General features: G+C 42.7%; 2 protein-coding genes across 2 annotated transcripts in view; one reads left to right on the forward strand and one right to left on the reverse strand.

Annotated features, from left to right (window-relative positions):
- MOB4 (MOB family member 4, phocein) overlaps positions 1-20431 on the reverse strand; it is a 456882-nt gene that overhangs the window by 85341 nt on the left and 351110 nt on the right. The gene's annotated exons all lie outside the window — the stretch shown is intronic.
- Positions 1-20431, forward strand: part of LOC137434086 (insulin-like growth factor 2 mRNA-binding protein 2) — a 54411-nt gene that overhangs the window by 22794 nt on the left and 11186 nt on the right. Inside the window, exons 5-10 of the mRNA XM_068126745.2 lie at positions 8092-8143; positions 13932-13998; positions 15033-15179; positions 15325-15441; positions 16679-16813; positions 18876-18995. Coding sequence (XP_067982846.1) covers positions 8092-8143; positions 13932-13998; positions 15033-15179; positions 15325-15441; positions 16679-16813; positions 18876-18995 — 638 coding nt within the window. The remainder of the gene's footprint in view (positions 1-8091; positions 8144-13931; positions 13999-15032; positions 15180-15324; positions 15442-16678; positions 16814-18875; positions 18996-20431) is intronic.

Raw genomic sequence — 20431 nt, forward strand, 5'->3', positions numbered from 1 at the left:
ACCCACAAACAAATAAACACACACAACACATAAAAATGCAACACTAGAATTTAATGTAAATAAATGCAATACGAAAGTAATGAAACAAAACTAAGATTCTACTTTGAGACGTCTCTATTCAGACACAAATACACAACAAGGGGAAAGATAATGAAAATAAAATAAAATGTTTTAAGTCGGCCGGCAATCAGCTTTGCGTCCCAAATGGCTTTTAGTAGCGTGCTGGTCATTGAAGCTCGAAGCCCCACAAGCGGGAAGAGCACAATATGGCTGCTGCTCCGTGCCATGAACGTGAGGTCCTTTGAGGGCAGTCCTCCCTCATCTCCCTCTGCCGTCCGGGGAAGCACAGAGCGGACCCAGTCCACCACGACGTCAACAGATTTCTCCTATGCGTCCTTGATCCATGCTACACCTATACGATCCTATCTGTATTATTGTAATCCATCATCTACCCCCACAAACGTAACAATATGTTAGTGCCCCAACAGGTCTAATCCACACTCTTCATGAATAAGCATAATTATCTCAGAACTCATCATGAGCAGAATGCAGGTGAGTCAGTGGTCACTCTCCAAAATTTTGGTCTGAAGCAAGCGATTAAATTTAAGGCAATGGGGAGGTAAGTTGGAGTGATACGGCACTGCCCCTCACCCTGATCGGGCTTTCTGGTGAGTGGTGCAGCAAATGTGGAATTGAGAAATCTCCAATTGTGCTATTGAATGGGTCGCGTGGCAAATCTGAATCGGAGAAATCGTCACCAAGGTGCAATCGGAGCGATGGGGAAATGAGAATATATGTACGAATTTTACCATAAACAGACTCGCCGTAAATTGGACACTTACTGCAACAGTTAACACCTTTGAAAGTATTATCCCAGTGTCCAACTGAAGAATAACGGTGGTGATGATGATGTGCCTTTGCACCCAGGATGAGCCTTGATTGCATCTGAGTAATGGGCACAGACTTTACAGTACAGATGTACCGCGTAGGATTTACGTGTCTTGGTCATATTCTTTATTCCAAAACACTGAGTCAGTTCATCGTCCCAACTCGTAAAGGTCAACAAGCATGCCTAATTGCTTTTCGCCATGCCTGTAAAAGGTTCCCAGGCACACACATTGAGATCGCTGTTATTCGACGGCAGGCAACCAGCAAAGCCCAGTGAAAGGAATATGGTGGCTCTACAGTATTTGGACGAGTCCAAAGAATGGGGTTGACAGCGTGTGCTATGTAAAACACTAATGATCAATAAAAAAATATTTTGCAGAATGTTTGGGAATGCTATAAATTCTATATTTTGTATTCAAAAAATTCCGTCGGAATGACTGAAGCAAATCTTGATTGGTCGAATGACGGGTTTGAGCTTGCACATCCATGAAAAGAAAAATGATACGATGAGAAAGAAAAACCCCACCCAAGGATATCCCCATTGCATTGACAGTTTGCACATGGGAAGAACAGCAGTAAGATACAGCGAAGAATGCAAGCCTCAGGAAATAAGCACACACACAAATAAAGCACAAGCCAACAAATACTGAAATCCACTAAATGGTTGTCTCCTCCCTTCTCTTGGTTGGTTGTCTCCTCCCTTCTCTTGGTTGGTTGTCTCCTCCCTTCTCTTGGTTGGTTGTCTCCTCCCTTCTCTTGGTTGGTTGTCTCCTCTCTCCTGTTTGGTTGGTTGTCTCCTCTCTCCTGTTTGGTTGTTTGTCTCCTCTCTCCTGTTTGGTTGGTTGTCTCCTCTCTCCTGTTTGGTTGGTTGTCTCCTCTCTCCTGTTTGGTTGGTTGTCTCCTCTCTCCTGTTTGGTTGGTTGTCTCCTCTCTCCTGTTTGGTTGGTTGTCTCCTCTCTCCTGTTTGGTTGGTTGTCTCCTCTCTCCTGTATTGTTGGTTGTCTCCTCTCTCCTGTTTTGTTGGTTGTCTCCTCTCTCCTGTTTTGTTGGCTGTCTCACCTATTCTGTTTGGTTGGTTGTCTCACCTATTCTGTTTGGTTGGTTCTCATCTTTTCTGTTTGGTTGGTTGTCTCATCTTTTCTGTTTGGTTGGTTGTCTCATCTTTTCTGTTTGGTTGGTTGTCTCATCTTTTCTGTTTGGTTGGTTGTCTCATCTTTTCTGTTTGGTTGGTTGTCTCATCTCTTCTGTTTGGTTGGTTGTCTCATCTCTTCTGTTTGGTTGGTTGTCTCATCTCTTCTGTTTGGTTGGTTGTCTCATCTCTTCTGTTTGGTTGGTTGTCTCATCTCTTCTGTTTGGTTGGTTGTCTCATCTCTTCTGTTTGGTTGGTTGTCTCATCTCTTCTGTTTGGTTGGTTGTCTCATCTCTTCTGTTTGGTTGGTTGTCTCTCTCTCTCTCTCTCTCTCTCTCTCTCTCTCTCTCTCTCTCTCTCTCTCTCTCTGTCTCTGTCTCTGTCTCTGTCTCTGTCTCTGTCTCTGTCTCTGTCTCTGTCTCTGTCTCTGTCTCTGTCTCTGTCTCTCTCTCTGTCTCTGTCTCTCTCTCTCTTTCTCTCTGTCTCTCTGTCTCTCTTTTTCTGTCTCTCTCTCTCTTTCTCTCTGTCTCTCTCTCTCTTTTTCTTGCTCCCTTTCTTTCTCTCTTTCTTTCTCTCTTTCTTGGTTGGTTGTCTCCAACCTTTGGTTCTTTCTTTCTTTCTTTCTTTCTCTCTTTCTTTCTTTCTCTCTTTCTTTCTCTTTCTTTCTCTCTTTCTTTCTCTCTTTCTTTCTCTTTCTTTCTTTCTTTCTCTCTTTTTCTTTCTTTCTTTCTCTCTCTCTCTTTCTTTCTTTCTCTCTCTCTCTCTTTCTCTCTCTTTTTCTTTCTTTCTTTCTCTCTCTCTTTCTCTCTCTCTTCTTTCTTTCTTTCTTTCTCTCTCTCTCTATCTATCTTTCTTGCTCTCTTTCTCACTCTCACTCTCACTCTCACTCTCACTCGCTCTCGCTCTCTCTCTCACTCTCACTCTCACTCTCTCTCTCTCTCTCTCTCTCTCTCTCTCTCACACACACACACACACACACACACACACACACACACACACACACACACACACACACACACACACACACACACACACACACACACACACACACACACACAAGGCTTACACATATAAGCACGGAAACGGCCATAAAAATATGATGATTTTAAATAAGAAATACCACACAAAATTAAATATAGAGTCCCCAACCCCCCTCCCTCGAAAGGCAATTTTTGTCACTTTCATGTGTGAACATTAAGTTTCATCAGAGGCTTCATGCTCTCAGCACATATTTCAGCTGTTTGACAGCTTTTTCCTCTGAACGCCTCACAATTCTTTGGCAACTCAGCCAAAACATTGCAGATATAAATTTCGAATCGGTCCAACTTGGTGGGTTTACTGACATACACTTATTGTTTTGCTCATCCCCACAAAATGAAAAGGATTGCATCTCGTCACCTGTATGATGGCTGCTCTATCGATCCTCGTCGCACAATCCATCTGTGTGGAATGTGCTATTTCAATCAAGATGTGTGGAGAGACACCATCTTGCATAAAAATCATTTCATCTGCATTGTCCCATTGCTGATTTTTTGGAAGAAGAAAGTTTTGACTAATTTCTAAAGATGTAAGGTCCAATGAGTGGGGTTGAAGTCATTCCACACCAACCAAGCAGTTTTGTCCGACTTTGGCTGTGTTCGGCAAGCGGTTCTGGATCATTTCCTGTCCAATAATGACAGTTATGCCTTTTGACACAACCACCAACGTAAAAACAACCTTGTAATACCGTTTTATATTATGTAGCATGCCTGGAAAGCCATCAATCCACTGAAAGTAATGTTCACAAAACTCCATTCCCTTGTCACAATTGAATCATCTGGAAACAACTGCTGAACATAATGAGGTTTGTGTGGTTTCCATCGAAAGTCCTTCAAAATTGCCTGAATTGCACGATAACTTATTCCATTCTCCCTCACTGCTTGTCTGACTTATTTGGGCTCTAGTCAGGGCCCTTAGGGATATTTTGGGGCCGTTTGGTTCAAATTCTTCCAAAAGCACCAAATTTGGCCCAGATGTTGCCCATGCCATACTCTTTCGATTTTTGACGGGCGCCAAGACGGGCGCCCCCCCCCCCCCGGGGGGGGGGCCCATATTGGCGAAATACGAAATGGCCGCCACCCGGATTTGAGGAAAATCAGTTAAATAACCAAAAGGGTTGGAATCGTGTATACCACTTTTCACGGGTTTTCGAGGTCGAGGAATCCAATTATGATATTTTGATGATTCGAGGTCAAGGTCATTTTTGAGTCAAACATGTCGGTTTTTGAGTTTTTTGTCAAGATTTACGTGAGGTTCACCATTTTGTGTTTCTGGGTTGGGTAATCGAACTCACCTTATTTTTGACAGAGGAAATATTTACATGTTTATTTCCTAATTTTCAGGCATATGCAGTTCATCAGTCTAATTACAAAGGTACAGATTTTGATGTTTTATGAACTGTATGCCATATCCTTGTTTAATTTTTGTGCGATCATGATCCGGGTTCATGTATACATGATTGTATACATGTCATAAATATGAAGTCATAGGTCATGTGACCTGGCGGCCATATTGGATTTTATGAAAACCTTTAAAATGGATACCTGCCTCCATTTTTCGATCGATTCATTTTGAACTTTAACCACTTGTAGTACGCCATGTGATTGGATGCATATCCTAATTATGACGTCATAGGTCAGGTGACATGGCGGGATGGACCGGTATGGTCCCCGGATCATACCGCCCTTGGCGCCCGTCAAAAATCGAAAGAGTAAGGCATGGGCAACATCTGCACCAAATTTGATGCTTTTGGAAGAATTTGAACCAAAATATCCCTAAGGGCCCTGACTACTCCTTATGACCATGTCTTGTAGCCGGTCAATGTTTTCTGGTGACGTCCTTGTGGTACGCCTTCCTGATGTTCTTACATATTTGACTGAACCAGTTGTTGTAAGCCTTTGGTGACTTTTTACATCATGTTTTAATCCAAAATGGGATGGGTTTTTTGGGGGGATGAGCTAAAGAAAAAGTGTACCAGGTTCATTCGAGGAAATGCGGTACACAAACGCACGCATGAACACATAGTCGTTGAAATCTATTAGGCGATGCTTCTGCCACCTGCCTTGAGAAGAAGTAAAAATATATATACTATATATTTGGCCTGGTGTTGGCTTAGTGGTTGGTAGGATCCTGGGTTTGAATCCCGGTTGATCGCTGAATTAACACCAGGGGGTTTGACTCAGCCTGTCATCCTTCTGAGGTCGGCAAATCGAGTACCAGTTCACTGGCCATTCCCCGTGTGTCGCAAGAGGTGACAAACAGGGTTGGTGGCAGGAAGGGCATCCGGCCATAAAACATTGCTTCAAAAAGGGGACCACGGTGCCCGAAAAAGGCCAACCCCTGCTCTGCGGGGAAAAATGGCCTCTAAAGGTGGCTCACATATTAATGTGTGTGTGTGTTTGTGTTTGTGGCAGTTGATTGTTTGTTTGCCATTTGTATTACAGTATACAAGAAGGTAGAAATAAATGAATGACATGTTTATCTAACCATTTATTCAGGGGAAAATTATTACGGACTTTGTTCCAGTCTCCTGATGGCTTCTTCAGCCTTAGCTACATTCGTTGCCGTTTTCGGGCGACCGGACTTCTTTGCAGTGGCTACCAACCCTGTTGCTTCAAATTTCTCGACAATCAATCATATGTTTATTCCCTGGGGTGGGTTTAATATTGAATTCCTGTGCCAAACGGCGTGCCGCCATCGTTGGTTGTTCATTACATTTGGAGTAATGTTTCACGGCCGCAATGCGTTGATTCATTGAAAGGTAATTCATGGTTAAATTTGGTGCAAATTCATTAACTTTCCAAACTCTCAGCAATAACCTGCAAAACAAAAATAAATAAACTAAGAAAATTAATAATCTGCAAGACAATTATTAACAAGATGACATCCCAGAAAGAATCTGACAGCCGAAAAAACGGGAATCGGTCGCGGGTGCTACTTTTGACTCACCCTGCATATATATATATATATATAAATATATATATATATATATATATTGTGGTACGCCTTCCTGAGTTTGCGGATATATATATTTGCGGATCTAGAACGTCGGCTCTCCCCTTATCAAGGGGGGGTTAATCCCCTTGTCCTTTGATCTGGCCGACGCGAGTCCTGGAAGTTATAACGTTCCTTCCGGTCAGTGGTAAATAGGGTTGTTGGTCCGATTTTTAGTCCTATTACCTAATTACTACCACCGACCGTAAAGCAAGGGAATAACTCCTGACCGAATCACGGATATTGATGGACTATTGCTGAGCGGATAGCAATCCGCGACCCGAGCTGTTAACAGGTGACTAGACCCGATTCTAAGCGGTTGCGATCGTGCCACGCTTACCCAATTAGAGAAAAGACTGATGCGATCGGATTAGAGGAAACCAGGAGAATAGGAAGAACAGATCAATTTATTACAAATGTACAAGAAGAGAAGAGGAAACGAAAGGAATGTACATGAAAGAAAGAGGAAGGAAAAGCACACAGGGCAGTCTTAATTAGTCTTAACTTATTCCCTGGACAAACGGGCCCGTCTCACACACACAGACACTCACACGGGGATTGCAGATGGTAGGTTGATGGTCACCAGCGCGTCCAGGCTCCAGTCCGGCTCCGGTCCAGGCGATGAAAAACCCGGCAGGTAGCTCTTCTGTATAGCGTAACGCGGGCGGACAATTATAATGATGGGGGGAAGGCTGGTACTAGCGTACATAATAGGCGCACGACCCACGCCAAAGCGCCCCCTCCCCAAATGTCCTTGCACTCACGAGTCCTTCGTAATCACGACAGTCTTCATGCAACGCGCAGATTGTGCAAGTCCTTTCAAGCCCTTCAAATCGCAGCAGACCTTGTACTCACGAGTTCTCCGGGTAAGGCCTCCCACAAAGCGCATATATTCTCGAGTCATGTTAGCGCAAGCTTCCTCGGTAAGTCCTCTTTAATGAGCGCTGCTGCATGAGTCCTTGTGAGGGCTTTGCATTCGCGCTTTTATAAGTAAGCCAGCGAACGCTCCGCAAGCCCAAAAGCCACGCCTATCAGGCGATGTCACTCCAGCCCTGGTTGGCTGGTTATTGCTTACCGGCCCCGCCCTGACGGCTGGGTGACGTGGCCACACCTTCTCCCTGGCGCTCCGCCCCCTTTTTCCGGGCCTCACCTCGTGGCTTATGGCGGTGTTGAGCAAGCTCAAGGGCAGCGAAGGCTGCTGCTGCTGGCTAAGGAGCATACCAAATTGGGAGGGGCCATGGGGCACAGACTGGGGAGCGCGCTTAATGGCGTCGCTTGGAGGGAGGCTGGCAAAATGGACGAAAGGGCCTACTCTTATTTGATTGATGCAACACAGATTTAACTATTGGAAAATGCATTATCTACACATACTAAGAAATAACTGATGTCCTATGGTGACCTACGTGTTGCTTGTGGCCTACCTATGGGGTGCTACCTTTAACCTTTAATGATGTGATATTTACAAGCAAGTGTGGGTTCTCAAAACCACAACTATATATATATAATTATATATATATACGTATATATATATATATATATATATACGACTATACGTATATATATATATATATATATATATATATATATATATATATATATATATATATATATATATATATATATATATATATATATATATATATATATATAATATAATATTTTCGATTTTCGTGGAAGAGCTTGAACACAGATTGTAACAGGGCACATAACAAAAGTAACAGAAAAAAAAGAGAAATGCTAACACGGCCGAGGGAGAAAGTAAATAGACTGGCAAACAAGGGATGTGCGGTATGGAAGAACGAGGAGTAGGAGAATGCAAGGGGTAGAAAAGATGGATACAGAAGCAAGATTTTGTGGGTGGTTTGACGGGTGTATAAAATCATGGTTTTGGATTGGGGACGATCTGCGATTGTGAACTGCTGTCGAGAAGACTTGGAGGGAAGAATAAGATTGAAGAGAATGTTTAAATTGGTTCCACAAGTGGGACCACTTTACTTATTTTACAGTGCTATTTCTTTGAACTTTGAATTATCTTTTTACAGGATTTGACTAAGAAGTTGGCTCAGTTTGGCACTGTGAAAGATTGTGAGAAAGGTGAGCATTTCCCAGAAAAGTTTTTCACCAACTTTGCCATTTCCCCACTTGGTCTCTTTTTTATATATATTTTTTTTTCTCCAAGGACAGCTGACTATTTGCTTTTGGTTTTATTCTGAAAGTTTGTTTTGTAATCATCAGTCTTGATTGTTAATTGTTTATTCATTGTTTCCTGTATATATGTATATACAGTCACGTGAAAAAGTAAGTACACCCCATGTAAAGTTTTGACTTTTTCAACATATTTCAACATTCAGCTATTTGATCTTCATTTCAACAATATTGATAGATAAAGGTGATATAATATAACAAATATCATGAAACATTTACATTTTCTAGTCCATTGTATAATTTAAATAAACACAAATGCAAATTTCGCATGTGGAAAAAGTAAGTACACCCCTACATTTATCACTACTTCAAATACCTAAAATTAGAATCAGGTGCACCAGCTCAGGTGCAAATGATTAGAACATCGTCAAAGAGGATCTTGGAGGAACCTGTCTTATTTAAACCTCAGACATTTAGTTTGGTTTGCTCTTTGTTGTTGAAGTGTGTGGCGTCACCATGCCTAGATCAAAAGAGCTCTCTGAGGCCTTCAGAAAGAAGGTTATAGATGCCTACGAGTCTGGGAAGGGATTTAAAAATATCTCCAAACTATTTGAAATCAATCATTTGACTGTCCGGAAGATCATCTACAAGTGGAGAAGATTCCAAACAACTGCCAACTTGTTCAGGCCAGGCCGCCCCAGCAAGTTAAGCCCGAGAGCAGACCGCAAGATGCTGCAAGAAATCTCTAAGAACCCCCAGAATGTCATCACAGGACCTAATGGTAGTTCTTGCCACTGTTGATGTCAAAGTGCACGAGTCTAACATAAGAAAGAGGCTGCACAAATTTGATCTACATGGGAGGTGTGCCAGGAGGAAACCTTTGCTGTCCAGAAAGAACATCAGGGCAAGACTAAAGTTTGCCAATGAACACCTCGGCAAAGACCAGCACTTCTGGAACAATATGCTCTGGACAGATGAGTCAAAGGTAGAGCTATTTGGCCACTGTACCAGAAGACATGTTTGGCGAAAAGCAAAGACAGCATTTGACCACAAGAACCTGATACCAACTGTAAAGCATGGTGGTGGAAATATTATGGTTTGGGGCAGCTTTGCACCAGGGCCTGGGTAGCTCACCATCATAGAATCCACTATGAATTCTTCATTATACTAGAGGGTGCTTGAGGATAATGTGAGGCCATCTGTCGGAAAGTTGAAGCTCAACCGAAGGTGGACCTTGCATCATGACAATGACCCTAAACATACCAGGAAATCCACCAAGGAATGGCTGAAAAGAAAGAAATGGAGGGTTCTGGAAAGGCCAAGTCAAAGCCTGGATCTAAATCCCATCGAGATGTTGTGGGGGGGGGGGGGGGGGGGGGGGGTGAAACGAGCTGTGCATGCAAGAAACCCCTCAAACATCGCACCGCTGAAATAATTCTGCATTGAGTGAGCAAAAATTTCTCCCAGTTGATTTGTTTGTGTGATAAATGTTAGCTCTTTCACGAGCCTCGATTATGTATACTACAAAAAAAAAAATGCTTTGTCGAATATTGCCATGGCAACAATGATATACAGTCGGAAACTGGCATTCACTGACCAATCGTATTCGCGGTTGATGAAATGGGACCTGCTTCTACATTTGTGGCCCTGTGTCCCATATATTCATTAAAAAAATCCATCTCCCACAAGCCACGCACATGACACTTCTTAAAGCATCTTCCATGAGTCATGCATAAACCACTTCTCTCCACAAATAAACCATTTCCCCCCACCTGTGCACATAATAGATCTAAAAGCATCTTCTACAACAACAACAACAACAACAGGCATTTTAAGGCCATTTTCCCTGCTAGAGCGGGGGTTAGCCTTGCGGTCCCCATGACAATGTTCTCCATTTTGCCCTATTTTCTGCATCTCCCCTTGTTAACCCCCTTGCCTGCATTTCTTCTTCCACCATCTTCAGCCAAGTCTTTTTCGGTCTTCCCCGTCCTCTACTTCCTTCTACATTAATTTCCATCACTCTTCTCAACCAGTCACTTTCATCCTTCCTCAACACATGACCAAACCATCTCAACCTGTTCCTCTTCACAGCATCAATCACAGGCAATATTCCCATCATCTTTCGCAATTCATCATTTGTCTTCCTCTCTCTCAACGATACTCCGCACATCCATCGAACCATTCGCATTTCCACCCTTTCCAGCCTTCGTTGCTGCTCTACGTTCATTACCCATGTCTCGCTCCCATAAATCATAACACTTCTCACACATGCAGCATACACCTTTCCCTTCAGCTTCAGCGACACTCTCCTCCTCATCAGCACGCCACTCAGTTCCCGAAACTTCTTCCATGCACATCTCACTCGAGCAACCGTTGCAGAGTCTGATCCACCTTCTCCATTCAGCATGTCTCCGAGGTAGCAAAATGTTTTCACACCTTCCAGCTTCACGCTGTCTCCAAGATCTAACTCAACATTTCCGCCATCTGCAGCTCCCTCTGTGCACACCTTACATTTGAATGTAGCTGCCACACTGGTAAATGACCCTCTCAGACCACTACATTTTTGATGAACCCACTCAGCACACATTTTACATTGAATGGAGTTCACTCCGACACCCTTCCTGCCCACAGCACACGGCCACTTCCTAGTTCTTTCCACCTCACCACATGCTTTACCACTTGCCATCACCTTCGTCTTTCTGATATTCACCTTCAGACCTTTTGTCTCCATACATTTCTTCCGCTTGTTCATCTTTTCCTTCAGTCGATCCATACTTTCCGCAATCGACACCAGATCATCTGCACACAACAACTCCCACGGTAAACCCTCCTTTACGTTCTGAGCCAGCACCTCCATCACAGCTATGAATAGTAGTGGACTTAGTACCGACCCCTGATGCACTCCCACCTTCACCTCAAACTCACCACTGTTCCCGTCCTTCGTCCTTACAGCTGTGCGCGCTCTTTTGTACATTACCATCACTACTCGGATCAACCATTCCTCCACTCCTAACCTCCTCAATGCCCATGTCAATACTTTGCGTGGAACCCTATCGAATGCTTTCTCCAGATCAACAAACCCAAAAAACAACTTCTTCCTCTTCTCCATCTACTTCTCCTGCAACTGCCTCACAATGAAAAGCGCATCTGTCGTTCCTCTTGCTGGCATAAATCCAAACTGCATTTTGTCAATCTTCACTTTCTTCCTTATCCTCCTCTCCAACACCCTTTCCAATATCTTCATTCCATGCTCCAATAACTTTATCGCTCGGTATGAGCCACACACCAGAGGGTCACCTTTCCCCTTGTATAGAGGGACGAGGGTACTCAGTTCCCAAACCACTGGAATGCGGCCTTCTTTCACCACCAGATTACAGATCTCTGTCATTCTCTTCACACCCCAACTTCCTGCTGCCTTCAACATATCTCCCACAACTCCTGTCGGCCCTCCCGCTTTTCCACTCTTCATTGCTTTTATCGCTTCCTCAACTTCCTTCTCAGTTATCTTCTCTGCCGGTCCTAAAACTGGGTTACTCTCTATGTTGCCATCCCATTCATTCTCTGTATTCAACAGCATTTCCATATATCTTTTCCATCTTCCTTTAATTCCATCTGGGTCGACAACGATTTGTCCCACTTCATCCTTCAAGCAACTCACCCCCATCACATCACACCTCTTTCGCTATGTGCTTTGCAATCCTGAATACTGCTTTCTGACCCTCTTCCGAATCCAAGCGTTCTCCGAACATTTTCCTACATGCCTCCTGCGCCTTTGCTACCTCTTTCTTTGCAGCCTTCCTGGCTGCCTTATAACTTTCGTGCTCTGCTGTTTCTGCTCCCGTACCCTTCGCCTTCTGCCACTCCTTGAACTTCGTCAGCATCACGGCTGCGGTTTAAACATATTCCAACAATATCCAAACAAAACCATGAAAAACAATCTGGGAAAAGGCTCCAAGCGAGAGCGTGGATTTGAGAAAGAAGGAGCAGAGGCGGCAGAAAAACGAGATACAGGGGGCGGGGGCGGGGCACAAGTCGAGACGAGGAGGAGAGCGAACAAGCACGTGTCCGGGAGGAGAAAGAATCAATATAGAATTCTTTGTCTAGGGAGGTGAGGTGAGTGGGAGAAAATAAAATAAAAGAAACAAGCAATACAGTGAAGGAAAGAACTTAAATTGACAAAACACTGACGGGGGGGGGGGGGGGGGGGGAGCCTCAAGTTACCAGGCTGCGCACGAGGTACGACCCAGAAAACGATGAATTACACACAAGTTTGTACGAATTACAATCCAATACTAGCTCGAAACAAACACAATAACATGTACACAGTAAAATAACCAGTGGAAATTTGACAAAGACAAGAATAGGAAAATACTTACTTTGATGCCGTGGAGAGCTCGAAGTACGCTAAAAGCATCTTCTACTCATGCATAAAAGCACTTTCAGCCACACCTTTGCTTAATCATGTCTAATGTGTATTATTTATACTTAAACATGTTTAATATAATTTTTATTGTCCCCCGTCGCACCGCGGAGCGAAAGGGGGACTATGGTTTTCCCATGCGGGCGTGTGTGCATGCGTGTGCGAAGGACCGAATTCTAATTTGGTGTGTGGGTGCAACCCACGTCAAAATCCAAGATGGCCACCACCATATATATATTCCTGAACCTTGTGAGTGAAATATCTTGAAAAATAAACGAACTACTAACTTCTAATCTGGTGTGTGGGTGTATCTACGCATTATGGAGAACGCTATGAAAATTGGGTCGCCACGTCAAAATCCAAGATGGCCACCTTGTGTCTACCACTTTGTCAACTCACATCACTTCACCGACGGGGGACCTAGACGTAACGCTTGTTTTTTCTGTCAATGGCTGTAAGCAGGGCCGCTGAGAGAGGGGGGGGGGGGGGGGTATTGACATAATAACGTGAATGAACACAGGTGTTGGCCAATGGCCAAACACCATCTGGATGAAATGGGTTCAGAAATGAATCAGTATATACGAATAAGTGAATAACACCCAAATTTGCCACGGCATGTGCTTCTGACGACGGAAATACGAAAACCTCCTGGGCACATTTTTTAATATTTTCTACTCGTGCATAGTTAAACTTATGCATAGTTAAGTTACATTTTGTATATGCCATCAACATTGGGGGATGGATGAAATATGTGTTGGATTTGGTCATGCCGCCGTGGGTGGGACTTTAGGGTCACTGGGGTCAAAATAGGGTAAGACTTTTAAACTCAAAATTTGATATTGGGTCATTCCTTTTGGAACGTCTTGCCATCCTTGAATTTTGCTTTTGGTGGGAAGTGTAGGGATTTTCGATGGCACGCCATCGGCTTCGCTCTGGGTTAAAAAAATTAAAAACGTCAACATTGCATGCTTCAGGAAATATAGTGCTGGCCATACTCTTTAACCGTTGATATATTTAAAAAAAAGGAATTCATGCCATATGTCCCTGTTGTCCCCCAAAATGTCCATTTGGAAGCAGTTTGTCTTTTTCCTTTAATAAAATTATTTTTCTCGTGAAACACTTTGTTTTTTGTTGTTGGTTAAGTTATTGCATGGTCGCGCAAAATCCTGAAAGCCGACATTGAAGTTTAGTTTCAGTCTTGTCTGTTAGTTTCCAATATCTGAGGGAAGTTGCTAGGTTAGTTAGCCTCTATTTCATTTGCACAGGTTAATGCATCTCACCTCTTTGTACTTGTCTCCATTATTTTCTATCCTGCAGTTGATATTGAGGACGACGGTTCAATTGCTGTTAACGTGACATACGAAACCAAGTTGGAGGCTCAGCGGTGAGTGGAAAAGATGCATTCCGAGTTCTCATTTAGTTTTGTACAGTATTTGTTTTCAATGAGACTGACACTTGGGCAAATTCAATTTCTTGCTACTTTTTAATGGTTGTATATAAAACATCCATGCAAGCTTGTTTTGAGGAATTGCTCCACACATAAATTGCTCGTTTTTCTTCACGTACTTCGTATTGACTATCTCTGTAAGCTCTCGAAGATCATTGGGTTCTTCCAATGTTTGATCGAGTTGAAGTATCCCCGCCCCTCACTCTCCTCCCCACCCCACTATCCCCGCCCCTCTCCCTCCTCCCCACCCCAGGACCCTCCCCCTCCCCACTACCCTCAGATGTTTCTCGTGTTTTCGCTGAAAAATGGTACACAAAAGAAGATTGCCGTTTTCTTTTTCATTTGATGCCTCATGAACACTTTTTAAAACCAGACTTTGTGGCTTCATAGTTGGTGTTTGCTCTAAGTTTGGGAGGTCGGTAATTTGAATCCCAGTCAAGTCGAAGCAAAGATAAGAAAAATGGTACATGCTGCATCCATACTCAATACTCAACATTAAAAAACGGATGGAGCAATGACAAAAAAAACCATATGTTGTCAACTTTGGCGCAGACTTGGATGGGCCTAATGGCCGCCGCCTCCCATGTTGAAGTTCTTTCTAAGGGAACTCTTATTACTATTAACACATGTTTTGAAGCGAGACAACAGTATTTTCATCATTTCATGTCTTCAAGACAATAAAAACCTCCTTTGCCATGTGGCAAATCCTGGGAATGTGATGATATTTATTTTCGCAATCCTAACTGAGAAGTCGGCTCTTGTTCGTGGTTTGTGTTCTGGGTGAGCTGGATGGGGAGTTTTTAAATGACTCATTTGGTAAAGTATAGATGCTCCATCCTCGGATCCCTCTGGCTTCTTTGGATGCTTGTATGTAATGTGATCATTTCTTGTGTGAATTGTGAATGTCAATAGTTCATATATCTCATGCCCTCGTACCTACGGTGTGATTCATGAAGATTACTGTGTCATAGGGCCATGGATAAACTCAACTCTGAGGAAGTGGAGGAGGGTCAAGGCGAACGCTTTTTGGCTTCCTTTGTCGCTGATGAGTCTGCTCCCAGCAGTGAGCAGAAGGAAGAGCAGCCCACCCGTTCAAAGCAGTCGCGTACTTGGGGGAGGTAAGTTGCTTGGGTAGGGCAGAGTTGGGTTTGGAGCTTTGCATGGTTGTTGGTTGGACCGATAAGTGTCAATTAGAGGTTGAACATTGCGTTTGAGTTTTTATATTTTTTAAAGAATTTTTTTTTTAAATCTGACTACTTTCAGGAGTGATGAAGTCCCACGTCTGCCCCTTCGCTTGCTCGTGCCAGCTAGACTGCTGGGTATCGTTTTTGGAAAGCAGGGAAGTACCATCAGGAGCATTTCACAGGAAACTCGTTCCAGGTTGGTTTCGGGGAGACCTATCAATGCTTTTTTTATTTGAAAGATTTTTACAGAGATAGGGGCTCGGGAAGAGCTCAATGAAATAGGGTGTCTTTGACACCGATGGAGCAAATGCAGTTAGTTGCCATACAAGGGAGGACAGAGAAATGAACAAATGAAGGGACACACAGGCAGCACACATGCATGTGCTTTTTCAGCCATCTACGTAGTGTACACATGGGGTTGGAGGTGCATTTGAAAATTCCACTTTGTTTTTGCAAACAGTATATAATGTATAGATTTATCTATCAATTAATTGTTGATTTATTTCCCTAAAAAGAAATACAAAAATTCCTGATGCATCTGCTTGTTCCTTCTCCCTAAGGGCCTAAATGTATCACTGACTATCCATTTAAAAAAAATATATATATATTTTTCTCATCTGAACAAAATAACTTAGTTTTGTCATTTAAATTTGTTTTTTTTGTGTTTTTGCCTTACACATGCACATGCGAAGCGAAAAGCAGACTGAAGCAATTGGTTCATGTCCATCTGTAAATGGTAGTTTATGATCGAGGAACAACTTATTTAAATGGCATGTTATATTTTGAACATGAATTGGAAGACATACCTGCCGTTCATCCATACTCTATCTCTGCATTCATCCCGATCGCATACGCACAGAAGAGAGATAATTTTTTACTCTGGCTGCCTGTCTGGCAGTCAAACAAAATTGAAAATCATTCCAAACAGGAAACTTGGTGCTTTTAAGGATGTCGTAAAGGACACAAACAACAGGCACGAATAACTAATGAAGGGACATTGTTGTCCCACTAATGAAGGGACAATGAACATGTTAGGTTGAAGCAATCGACACTGCGTCAGCAGCGGTAAATTCCCAGAATTAATTAATTTATTTGAATTTTTAAATCTTTATTTTATTTAAATTGAATTGTATACTTTAACACTGTAGAACACAAATCACCTACTTTGCACTTCCAAAATCCTTCCATTTACCAGTACTTGGACATGTTAAATGAGGGTGGTGTACAAGACTGTTTCAATTGGGCTAAGCTTCCGAAATTGTTCTTAACGATCTTTAAAATCATTGTTTTATTTAAATTAAAGTATATAGTTAAACTGTGGGGTAACGTGTTCTATGAACTCCAGTTGTTGTTTTTTTATTGCACAGGTGACTTGGTGTCATTGAATTAATCCTGTGGAGCAGGTTGTCATTTTTGTTAATTTGTGTTGTTAGGATTGACATTGACAGGAATCTTTTCGGTTTGCTGAATGAGAAGACCATTACTATCCAGGCGACGGTGAAAGATTGTACGGTGGCCTGTCGCCGCATCTTGGAGTTGCTCCGCAGGGAAGCGAACAGGACTGGCTTGTATATCTCGCAACCATTTTCACGTGTCGTGATGTTGGGAACTTTGTTGCATGCTTTCATTTTGTCATACTGTTCTCTGAAAGGTCTCATGCTTATTATTTGAACAGCATTGACTCAGATGTTCTGGAAGGAAAATTAATTGGAACACATCAGTATCCAAAAGGCAACTTGAATCTCGCAAGTCCACATTTGGTCATTTTTACCTCTGCCACCAAAGGTGGATGGAGGTTACGTTTTCACCCATGTCTGTCTCTCTGTTTTGTTTGTTTGTCTGTCTGTGAACAAAATATCTCAGTTGTGGACGGATTCGGACGAAATTTGGCAGAGATGTAGTGTATGTGACGAGGACTAATCTATTCGATTTAGGTGAAGATCTGAATATGTATTTGGATGCGAGAATCTTTTCTTTCTTTTTAAAAATTTTAAAAAAAAAGTTTTTATTTTATTTTAAATAAGTGATTCTTCACTATATAGTGATAGGGCTAAAACCGACAGCACGATATCTCAAAAAGGATTTGGACGAAACCTGATGGAGAGGTTTTGTGTGTGACAATGACTAATCGATTTGATTTTGGTGAAGATCTGAATATGGATTCAGATACAAGAATTATTTAATTTGTAAGTGATTCTTCACCATTGAGGGTTCGGGCGAAAAGCGATTATATAACATGATATTTAAAAAAAGTTATGGATGACTTGTGACTAAACTGGGTGGGTGAGATGGTTAGGTCACAAGAACAAGCCGATTACATTTTGGTTCAGGTCCAAATCCAGATCCGGCCTATCAGTGGGATACAAAACATAAACTGTTCAGCCTGACGGATGTATGTGCTTGACCGAGTGCCCTTCGCATGACCTCTGTTACCGAAGGTGGCCAGAGGTTATATTTCCACCACTGTATGTTTGTCTGTTTGTCTATGAGCAATATATCTCAAAAGGTTGTGGAGGATTCGGACGAAATTTGGTGGACAGGTTGGGTGTGTGACAAGGAAGAATTGGTTAGATTTTGGTGAAGATCCGAATCCGGATGCAATTATTTTTTAAATGATTTTTTGCCATTGAGATGGAGCCAAAAACGATATACAGTACAGTACAATGGATGGATTCAGATGAGACTTTGTGGACAAGTTGGGTGTGTGACGAGGACTAATTAATTCGATTTTGGTGAAGGTGAGGATTTGGATATGATGATTTTTTTAAATTATTTTTATTTTGGTGATTCTTTACCATGAGAGATGGGGCAAAAAACTAGATTATGGCACGATGTCAAGTTGTGGACAAAATATGACAAAACTTGGTGGAGGAGTGAGTTGGGTAGGTGACAAGAACTAGCCAATTTGATTTTGGTTCAGGTCAGGATGCATATCCGGCCTGTCGGTGGGATGCAGAATGTCGACTGTTCAGCCACGCGGAGGTGTGTTCTCCTAAATGTCGTTCTAGTTATTTTTTTGTGGTTGTGATCGCTTGTGTGAGTCACTATTTTGTAATGCAAGTGCAGTTTGTATGTATATTGATTGAGTGATAATCTAAAACATTGTGGATGTATGGTCAGACCAAATCAGAGAAAGGCACTACAACATTGAATCACTCATTGGCATTTATAACCAAGCATGACTTCAAGGAACAGAGTTGTGACTCTTCTAGTTACATCAAATTTATGTGTCGATTGTGAAATTTTGGTTTAAATATTGTTTATAATCTTTTGAAAATTGGTGTTAAACACAATGGTATTACGAGTATACAATTAATTAAAAAGGTTTATCAATATTGGGAACTATGGGGTAAGTTGCATTTTCATATGTAATGAGGATAGCATTGTTGCATATGAGGCCAAATATTGGTGGGAGACCAAAATGAAATGAGAATCTGCTTGAAATGAAATTCTGTAAAGCTGAAAATGTATTGTATTAATGAGGGCTTTTGTCCCATGTAGAGGCTTTTATTTGTACTTGGACACTTGATTTAACCCATATTAATATTTGTACTCATTGGTTTATTCTTTGCCATGACTGGCTGATCTGTATAACCTCTAATTCCTTTCCATGTCCTAAAAATGCAACAGTGGTGATGTGGAGCTGAAGATGCTTGTCCACACAAGTTTAGTTGGACACTTGATTGGCAAGGCTGGACGCAACCTCAAGGTGGTGGAGCAAGAATCTAGAGCGAAGGTCTTCATTGCTCGGCAAGTGTCTTTGCAGCCAAGTATTCAAACAGGCAGAACAAAACCGTCTTGCATTTGAAATATTATATGTTAATATTTGTTGTGGTCGAGATTGAGACCAGGGTTCAATTCCCAATCCGGACTACCGGTGTTAGTGCTCACATCGGCGAGTGGGATCAAGGACCTATTTGCACCTATACCTAGCTCAATTTGGAGTGTCCATTGCTGATCGGGCGGCGTGCTTGACTTATTTATACGCCGATCACTCAAATTCTAATATCTCAAATATCAAACGCTATCTCAAAAAGGTGGATGACTTGTTTGGGTGACACTGCCTGGCTACTACCTGATGCTGCCTGGCTGGGTGAGCTTTTCCCAGTGCTGTTTTCAGGACATGTTTGGGGCATTGAAAAGCTGTGGTGTTTCAGGACGTGGTTGGGGCATTGAAAAGCTGTGGAGTTATCAGCCTCGCTGTTGTTACCTTTTGCATGTGGGCTGACTATGGCACTGCCAGACCCCACATCCCGATATGCACTCTGTAGTGGCCTTTGCTGGCCTCAAAACTGTTGTCAAGGCCAAAGTTGTTGTAGCTTAAAACTGTGCCCAGATTCCTGAAGTACCGACAACTAAATCTTGGGGCTTCTCGGTGCTACGGTTCGACCACGAAAGAATAACGTAAAAACAAATGCTTGAAAATATTGTCATGTCACCCGGCGGTTAAGACCACTGGGTGATGAATGACTGATCGTTTTTTACTCTCGATGCAGCACCCCGAAAATTGGCAGTATTTTTTCTGGTGCACGCTGGGCGAAGGCGGCGAGGTGCTTATCTGGACGGAAGCCACACGGGTATATTCTCGGACCCACAAACAAATAAACGCACACGACACAACAAATGAAATGCAACACAATTTAATGAAAATAAATCAAGGAATCAAACTAATGCTGAGGTAAACCTACAATTCTAATTGAGGTACCTCCACAAGCAGACTCAAACAAACAAGGGGACAGATAAAATAAAGTAAAATGTTTTAAGCCGGCCGGCACTCAACTTTGCGTCCAGAAATGACCTTTAGGATCCTGGTGGTCGTCGAATCCCAAAAGTCACCACGCGGGAAGCGCACAAGATGGCGTGGAGTTGCTCTCCCCATCGCCACAAATGTGAGGCAATTTGTTTGGCTGGTCCTCTTTCGCTCTCCACTGCCACCAAAACGCAACACGGCTCCAGCTCCCCCAAAAAACACCACAGTCAAACAACACCCCCTCCTCCAACGTTGCAAAAGTTCACCAAGCCCCGAAACGTGCTCTTCACAAGCGCACTCGAGACTAAGGCGACTGCCCAAGACGAAAGCCAGAGAGAGAGACTATTCTTCCTCCTTCCCAAACCTGCTCGCTCTCACATCACGCTGTCCAATGCCCGAGCTCCGTTGAATCGTCCCATGTCTCCACGACCAATGA

This window comes from Myxine glutinosa, chromosome 10, assembly GCF_964187855.1.
Source record: "Myxine glutinosa chromosome 10, kmMyxGlut1.1, whole genome shotgun sequence".
Classification (NCBI taxonomy): domain Eukaryota; kingdom Metazoa; phylum Chordata; class Myxini; order Myxiniformes; family Myxinidae; genus Myxine; species Myxine glutinosa.